The sequence below is a fragment of the Scyliorhinus torazame genome, chromosome 14 (genome assembly GCF_047496885.1).
Source record: "Scyliorhinus torazame isolate Kashiwa2021f chromosome 14, sScyTor2.1, whole genome shotgun sequence".
NCBI lineage: Eukaryota > Metazoa > Chordata > Chondrichthyes > Carcharhiniformes > Scyliorhinidae > Scyliorhinus > Scyliorhinus torazame.
In genome coordinates, this window is record NC_092720.1 from 154,855,743 (window position 1) to 154,864,544 (window position 8,802).

General features: G+C 54.1%; 1 protein-coding gene across 2 annotated transcripts; it reads right to left on the bottom strand.

Moving 5' to 3' along the window:
* Window positions 1-933: 933 nt before the first annotated feature.
* Window positions 934-7,115, bottom strand: LOC140390093 (protein NYNRIN-like). 2 transcript variants are annotated; one of them, XM_072474999.1, is made up of 2 exons: window positions 4,897-7,115; window positions 934-2,583 (listed from the first exon to the last, which is right to left on the bottom strand). In XM_072474999.1, exon 1 carries the CDS (start codon window positions 6,926-6,928, stop codon window positions 5,258-5,260), a length of 1,671 nt encoding a protein of 556 aa, XP_072331100.1. In that variant the 5' UTR covers window positions 6,929-7,115; the 3' UTR covers window positions 934-2,583; window positions 4,897-5,257. The 2 variants fall into 2 exon arrangements, with proteins under 2 accessions (XP_072331100.1, XP_072331098.1); XM_072474997.1 differs by lacking the exon at window positions 934-2,583 and adding an exon at window positions 2,593-2,743.
* Window positions 7,116-8,802: the final 1,687 nt, after the last annotated feature.

The window sequence follows — 8,802 nt, forward strand, 5'->3', positions numbered from 1 at the left end:
TTGAGGAGATTCACATTGGGATTGGGGACTGAGGATTCCGCATTGGGATTGGGGATTGAGGGGATTCACATTGGGATTGGGGACTGAGGGGATTCACATTGGGATTGGGGACTGAGGGGAATCACATTGGGATACGGGATTGGGGAGATTCACATTCAGATTAGGGACTGAGGGGATTCACATTGGGATTGGGGACGGAGTGGATTCACATTGGGATTGGGGATTGAGACGATTCACATTGGGATTGGGGATTTAGGGGATTCACATTGGTATTGAGGACTCAGGAGAATCACATTGTGAATGGGGACTGAGGAAAGTCACATTGGGATTGGGGACTGAGAGGATTCACATTGGGATTGGGGTTTGAGGGGATTCACATTGGGATTGTGGATTGAGGGGATTCACATTGGGATTGAGGACTTAGGAGAATCACATTGTGAATGGGGACTGAGGAAAGTCACATTGGGATTGGGGACTGTAGAGGGTGCCATCTCCGCTACTCCACTACTGGGCCAATATCTGGGGTTCGAATATCTGTGTGTGTCTCTCTCCAGCTGGCACTGAAACTTCAGAGGCCAGGGGATGTCGCACTGGGACACTTCCACTGAAGAGAGCACTGATTCAAGCCTGCCGTTTATTCCTAACCGACAGCCTGAGACTTATATCACACAGATCTCCAGACCCCTACCAATACCCAGGTGATTCTCTCTCTTGCCGGTGGTGCAACAGCCACCCGGTTCCTACTCCACTAGAGTAGCTTTCCCAAGAGAGAGAATAGGACACTGCTGTTTATTCCCTAACCAGCAGTCTGTCCTGAGTGAATCGCTCAAGATGACCCTCGATTCCTGAACCCGGAATTAAGGTGAGGAGTATTTTAACAATGACTTGGTCAGAGATCGCTGGTGAAGGATTGAAGAATTTAAACGACTCCAATTAGCATCAAATCAAGATTTATTGTAAAACCCAGGTCAAAATCATCAACAGAAGAAACACAGTAAAATCTTATGCTCTAATACAACTAAGTCTATTCAAAAGGTAATATAGCGGACACAACGAAAATTCTTACAGTTACACAGGTTTTAGCAAAATCACAAGGCACAAAACAAGTTCCCTTCCCCAAAGCCTCAACCACTATTAAAATCAAGGGAGTTTCGCAAGCTGCTGCGGGTTACTTACGGTCACAGGCTGCAGAGGTCAAGTCAGGGGTGCAGAGGTCGAGCCAGGAACGAACAGCCCCCTCTCGAAAACACAGCCCCTTTTATATAGTTATACCTGGCTTTGTTCTGTGATCGGCCAGCCCCTTTTGCATTGAGAAGGTAAGTTTTTAAAAGTTCCCGCTGGTCCCGCCCCCTTTGGGCCGGTCAGAGCTGTATGTTTCCGGGGTATTCCTTGCAGGTCCGCTTCTTCCAGCTGGGCAGACCTGCGCGATTTGAATTTGGCGCTGGCTCCGCCCCCTTCCTTCAGTGAGTTTCAGCCGGCAGCTTCTGTCAAGCTTGGAGTACCTCCCCCAGGTCCGCCTCCAACTTGGGTTTTCTGCCGGTAGCTTCTGTCAAGCTTGGAGTACCTCCCCCAGGTCCGCCTCCAACTTGGTTTTTTTCAGACTTGCGCGATTTGAATTTGGCGCTGGCTCCGCCCCCCTCCTCCCAGTGAGTTTCTGCCGGTAGCTTCTGTCAAGATTGGAGTACCTCCCCCAGGTCCGCCTCCAACTTGGTTTTTCCTCTACCGCTGATTTTCTAGGGGCTTTTCCAGCGCAATATGCTGGACTCAGACAGTCTGATTTCTAGTTTTAATGAGGTTAGGCTCTTCTGTGGAGAATTTCAGTGTCTTCCAGCTGCTCCGGAGATGGCTGCTGTTCTCACCTCGCTATGTTGATGGGGTGCTAATTGGATTCTACTCTGGTGGAGGCCAGGTCATTTACATTTGCATGGGGCTATGACCATCCCATTGTCCTGCTTGCATGCAAGCCTCCTGTGTATTCCCGTGCCCCTTTGTCTGTGTCTTGATGTTATCTTGTTTGTCTGGCCCCTTCTTCCTTGTAGCTCCTAGGGGGGTGTTTGTAAATGTTTATGTATTTATGCCCTTACTCGGCTCAGCGGGCCAAGCCTGCTGGGAAAACTGGTTCTGTTCCCTTGGCTGGAAAGTCGGTTTAAAGTCTCTGAGTTTCTCCGAAAAGGGCCGAATTGCCCGAAAACCTTACAGATGCCCCTTCGATACGTCCCTACCTGCTTGGATCGTATCGACACAGGTGAAGGGCAATTGTGTGCCTTTGTGTGGACCGTAGGTCCCCCCCTCAGCAACATGCGAAATTACAATTCCCAAGACAGTTCCCTTAATCTAGGCTACCCCTGTTTTCAATGAAAGGGAAAGAAACACCATATCTAATTTAAACACATAGTAACATATACACATTTCACCGGAACCCCAAACGTAAGGGTCCCTGTACATATATTACAGTCAAATAACTGAAGACCCGCGCTGTATACAACTATTTACACTACGACTTTTCTTTGGTGGGCTGCACTCAGCGTCTCCCCGAGGACCCGATGAAGGCTCTTCATTTTCCTCCGTCGTCGGTACCTGCAGCTGAGGCAACATAAATATAACACTACGAAAACTTGTAACACTACTAACAAATGTGAGGCTATTCGGATCCAGGCTGGGATCACAATCCATGATCCCATGTTCCACCAGTCCGGGGCTTTGAGATCTGTAATTTCACGATCAATGTTTTGGGCTTTTTGCTCTAAGGAGAAAAAGTGTCTTTGTGAGACTTCCACAGCTTGCAGCAATACCCTTAGGTCTTCATTAACCGGGGGAATATCGTACCCAAAACGGGCCACATATTCCTGTATGTTAGTAATGTTTTCCCGTACCGAGAGGTGAACTGAGGAGGGTCGTGGAATGGGCAGTATCCGTTGCTGTGCCACCTGGACCTCTGCCTTGGGTTTAAAACAGAAGCTGCTGTGCAGTATCGGACACCACTGCTGTGGCCCATGTTGATACTGCTGGGCTCCAGTGGTGACACAGTATGTCCCACTTCCTATATATGCCACCTGGGGCTGGACATGGCTCGCTGCCATTGCCTCCATGGTGCAGTTAATAGGTTCTGCCCCAACAGTCCTGAACCCGCACTGGGGTCGCGCCTCAGTGCCCAGGTGCTGAGGGCACAGGATTACCTGCGCTCCCCGGCTCCGGCAGCCCGAGAGGTCAATGCCTGCCACAGCTCGCTCCCGCACTATGACATACGGCGGGACCTTTCCAAACCGAATGTGTACCCCCCCACGAATGACCCCCACATTCTCCACTCGGTACAGCGGCACCGGCTGTGCTGGACTACCCAAGATTGGGATTCTCACGATGACCCCCAAGATCGTGTGGTTTGACCTCCCACAATCGACCGGTACCGGGTATGCCTCTGAGGCTGCACGGAGCTGGCAAGGACTCAAAACCCTGTGGAATGGGTGCAGCGCTGCCAAGTGCCTGTTGCTAATCCACGAGGGGACCTGACCCTGTCTCAGGTCCTCCAGATTACTCCTCCCCTCTCCTAGCAGCCAGGCACCATACAGCCCACACACTTCATTCTGGGCAGCCTGATCTGATGAATTTCGGTCTTCTTTAATTAGCGCGTTAATGGCTTTTGCATGCCCTGCCAATTGCGCGATTATTTCTTTTAGATGTAGGGTCATTGCCACCTCCTCGTGCAAGCCCGACCGCACTACTGTGTTCTCATCCTTCAATACCTTTCTCAGCTGGCCTTTTAGCTGATTGATTTGCAAGGCCAGCTCTACAGTATCCATGCTGTTGACAATGGATGTCCCCGTATTGAAGGCAGTGAACCCATCATTGACTAGCCCTCTACGTTGTCTACTGGAGTCCCCATTAAGTTCCCCCGCCCTATTGTACAAATCCTCCACTTCCACGTCCCCAAAATCCAAATTGTGGAATTTCTGGAACATGTCCTTCAGCAGCGCCTGGTACAATAGTTCAGTCTTGCGAGGGCACCATTCCGGTAACTTCACCTCGGTTAGGTTTAGCACCACCGATGCCACCGCGTAATGTACCCCCTGGTATAATAGTTTTTTCGTTGGGATGAGCAGCAAACCATTTTCGGGGCCCCGGGTGGTGATTGGACAGTTGTGAGGGTCGATTGGTTGGGCTGTGGGTAGGGGCCTCTTTACCTGAACCAGCAGTTCGGTAGCTCTCACGGTTTCTTTCCCTCCGGGGGTTACACATCCCTTCCCATTCTGATCCCAATTTATCCCATGTCCGGTGTCTTGCCACCACCTTACAAAGGTGATTGATGCCCCTTGTGGACATGCCTTGGCCGACCCCCACAAACATAGATACATGCCCTGGTCGGAAGCCCACCACTTATCCCAGCAAACGGTGATCCTACCCGGTGACCCCGTGATGGTTCGGTAGGTGTCATTGTCCATTCGTTCCCAGTCCGAGGATCGATCCCTCATGTCCGGGCTCAGCTTCCTGAGCCACCACCATCTCCCCACAGGAACGTCCCCCTCACAGGTTAAACACACCCGCCTGCCCTCAGTCACCCTAACCCGGTCAGTCGCCACCTGTATCTCCTCGCAGAGTACCGAGGCTTCTCCATAGGTGAAGCTCTGGTGGCTGGAGTACCTGGTCGAGTTCGACCCCAGCCACCCAGGCCATCTCCCTAGGTGTGAGTAGCGGGCCTGTTCTATGGCCACCTGGTTTCCCTGTCCGGTAGTGACCAGGGGGGCTCTGCCGCCAGAACACCCATAGACAAAGGACTCTTCTGTCTCTCCTCTGCGGAGTTCTCCCGGTCCCACCATCGCCAGGATCAGCAAACTCCACATCGTCGGGTGCCCCATCTGTAAGACAAACAAAACACATCCTTGCCTCCACAGAATTACCTACCTTGAAGTGCATGGGTGCTATTCGGTGGCGGCAGCAGCTCCTGCTTTGAAGTTGCCGCAGCCTGTCTGGGGTTCTGTGTTTACAGCCCGGCTCCCCAGGGTCCTAGTGCCTGCCGCTATCCGGTGGCAGCAGCAGCTCCTGCTTTGAAGTTGCCGCAGCCTGTCTGGGGTTCTGTGTTTTACAGCCCAGCTGCACCAGGGTCCTAGTGCCTGGTGCTTCATCATTTTACCCTTGCACCAGGCGCTTCTGTGTCCCCACGATCCCAAATACCTCACACACAACTACATACTAATTAGAACTAGCAGGGGGAAAGAAAAGGGAATATGATATATACAGTGCCACCCGTCTCCGGGTGGCCAAATTAAAACTGTGCCCCGCTAAACGGGGGCAGTCCGCCTGTTTGGTCGAATAGCTCGGGCCAGACCGTCCCCTCCCGGGGGTTCGGGCTGCCTCTTGCCGCTCCCTCCCCAACAGGGTTCGGGGATCCCTCAGCGCTCCCTCCCACTCGGGCCCCCTTACTGCGGGACCGGGTGACAGGGAGATGGGATGGGGACCATCTTACCGGGGGCTTGGAGACCCGATTGCTCCTTCGTCCCCTGACTGGTTCCCAGGCCCAAGGTGATATTTCCCCTTCCTCCGCCTCCTTAGCCTCTATACTAAGGCAGGCTACCTGACCCACAGGTAAGGGCTTGGGAGTCATCACTGTCCCTGGGCTGGGTGCTTGCAGCACTGTCGGTCTCTTTGGGACTGCCCCTTCGGGACAGCACCTTGCCACCGGTTGTGTGGTCGTGGAGTTAGGGACCTCCCCTACCGCCGTCAATTCTGCAGGTGGTTTCTCTATTATCACTCCCAGTCCCCCCCCCAACTTACTCTTACCGGCCCTGGTGGGGTCGAAAAGTTTGCACTGGTTCACGTGGAACCATTTAATCTTCCGGGGGAGCTGTACTGCGTAAACCATGGGGCTGGCCTTGTCCACTATACTGTATGGTCCCGCGTACAGTGGCTCAAAGGCTCCTACCCGTGCAAAATTCCGGACCATTACTTGGTCCCCTATGGCCCATTCCTGGGTAGTGTGGGGCTCGAGTAGCAGCTTGTTCCTCCGGTGCTGGGTCCCCATATTAAACGCTGCCTGCCAGTTAATTTCTTTCAGCTGCTCCATCAGCTTCTTAGCAAACTTGTCTCGATTTACCTCCTTAAGCTGCCCCTCTGTCAGGGAAGGTACCCTGACATGGATCGGGGTTCTCATGACTCTCCCTGTCATGAGCTCGTGCGGGGAGTACCCTGTGCTTCTGGACTGGCTTGCCCGGATCCCCATTAAAACTAAGGGTAAGATTTCTACCCACCGGTTGGGCGAGCTGCCTGTTTCTTTCCTGATCCTTTCCTTTATAGTCCTGTTTAACCTTTCCACAGGACCTGAGGATTGAGGGTTATAAGCCACATGCCATTTGGCCTTAATCCCCAGGACTTTCAGGGTCGCTTGCATCACTTGTCCCGTGAAGTGACTCCCCTGATCTGACTCTACAAACTGTGGGAGTCCCCACCTCGAGAATACCTCCCTGACCAGTATCCTGGCTGTGCCTGTGGCGGTGGCTGTTCGGCAGGGGAAGGCTTCCACCCACTTGGTGAAAATATCCACCAACACCAGACAGTACTTGTAACCCCCCGCCGCTGGGGGAAGGGGTCCAATATAGTCGATCTGTATCGACTGCCAGGGCCCCTCCACCCTGCGGATGTGCCCCAACGAGACCTTTCTCTTCTTGGGGTCCGGGTTATTGGTAGCACACACCAGGCAGCTCGCACAAAAATCGCGAGCATCCTCCCGGAGGCTCGGCCACCACCCCACCCTCTCCACCCGTTGCCAGGTGGTCTCAGGGCCGGGATGTCCCGCTCCGGGGCTCTCATGGGCCATTTCTATAAATTCCCTATGATGCTGGGAAGGCACTATCCACTGGTCCCCCCTGAAGAGCATGCCCTCCTTCAGTGTGATGTCCTTTCCCCCATAGGGCCCCTCTATCCTTTCCTGTTTACCCATGGCCGTTATGATTTTTTTCAGTTCGGGGTCCTGTCCCTGGGCAGTGGCCAGATCTGGGGCCAAACTCGTCCCATCCCCCCTCTGGGGCTGTCTTGTAACGGCCGCTACCTGTCCCTCTTCGTACGGGTCCCACGCTATCCCATTCTTAGCCCCCTCTCGAGCCAGGCCGTCTGCTTTCTGGTTCCCCTTGCCCCGTGGCTCTGTTTTGGAGTGAGCTTTCACCTTGAAGATATACCTGTCCTCCCCCTGCCCAACTGCCGCCACGATTTTCTCGAGGAGGGGTTTTGTGGCCAGTGGTTTTCCATCCGAGGAGGTGTATCCTCGGCGGGACCAGATAGCCAGGTACTCCGTGCAGGAGTTGCATGTAAACATGCTATCTGAACAGATGGTATACGGCGTGGGAAACCGGTCGGGGTGGGTCACCACATACATCACTGCAGCCAGCTCTGCCTGCTGCGCGCTGAGGGTATGGGGGAGTTTAAGGGCCAGGGCTATGTCGGCATCGGGGTCCCAGATCCCGCAGCCCGTGAGCCTGACGCCCTCCGCTACCGTACTGGACCCATCCACATAGATCTCCCTCCCTGTCGGGTGCAGCCCTGCCCGGAGTCCGAACCCTACCTCCCATACCCCTTCTACGGAACAGTGGTGTGGCTCCCCGGGGTATATCAGGTTGGCTGCGAGCTGCGGCTCATTCAGCCCTTTTACCTGAAGGGCCATCTGAGACAGCAGGAGGGTCCACCTGGTGATCCTGGCGCTGCTGACCGTGCCGTCCTTGATCCGGCCGTCCAGCAGCATCTGGGTCGGGGTGTGATGTGTCAGGAGAGTGATGGGGCCCATCCTAACAAATACCTGCATTCGTTTTACCGCCCAGTGGGTGGCCAGCAGATGCCTCTCACAGTTGGAGTATGCCCGCTCCACGTCTGTGAGGACCCGAGAGGAGTACACCACCGGCCTCAATTTGCCATGTCGGGTCTGGAGGAGCACAGCACTCAGGCCATCGCTGCCTGCGGCCACCTCCAGGAAAAACTCCTCCCGGGGGTCAATGGCTCCCAGGGCTGGGGCTTTCTGCAAGTCCTGCTTGAGTTGGACGAACGCCGTCTCACATTTGCTGTCCCAGTCCCACTCCACCCCCTTGTGCAGCAGCCTAAGCAGAGGCGCTGCTGTGGTGGCATAGTCCTCAATGAAATCCCTGCAGTAGCCGGTGATTCCTAAAAAGGACCGTATCCCCTTTACATCTACGGGGACTGGGAGTTCCTGCACTGTTTGTCTCCTGGCGGTGTCAATCCCTCTCTCCCCAGCTCTCAGGGTTAATCCCAGGAACTTCACCTCCCCTAGCCCGATCTGTGCCTTTTTAGGGTTAACTTTCAGCCCTCCTTTGTGTAACATCCCCAACAGCTCGTCCACTAGGGGCCCATGCTCCTCCCTAGTACTGGTGAACAACAGGATGTCGTCCACATACTGCACCAGCTTGTGTGGCTCACTGAAGCCCTTTAAGCATTCTGCCATACATTGATGGAAAATGCTCGGGCTGTTGTGGAATCCCTGCGGGAGACAGGTCCAGGTGTATTGTTGCCCCTTAAAAGTAAATGCAAACTTGTATTGGTCTTCCCTTCTGACTGGGACTGACCAAAATCCATTTGAAATATCCAGCACCGTAAAAATTGAAGCGGATGCTGGAATTTCTCCTAGCAAGTCTGCCACGGCCGCCACCGTTGGGGCGCAGGCTGGAATGTGTTTATTCAGGACTCTGTAGTCCACGGTGGCCCTCCAGGAGTTGTCCGGCTTCCTCACCGGCCAGAGCGGGGAGTTTACATGGGTGGCAATTGTCCTCAACACTCCTTGCCGCACCAGTGAGTTTAGGGCCACCTCCAAGT

What these genes read in the sequence shown, in the direction of transcription:
- LOC140390093 (XM_072474999.1), bottom strand. Translation starts at nt 6,928, where the DNA reads ATGGGTAAACAGGAAAGGATAGAGGGGCCCTATGGGGGAAAGGACATC.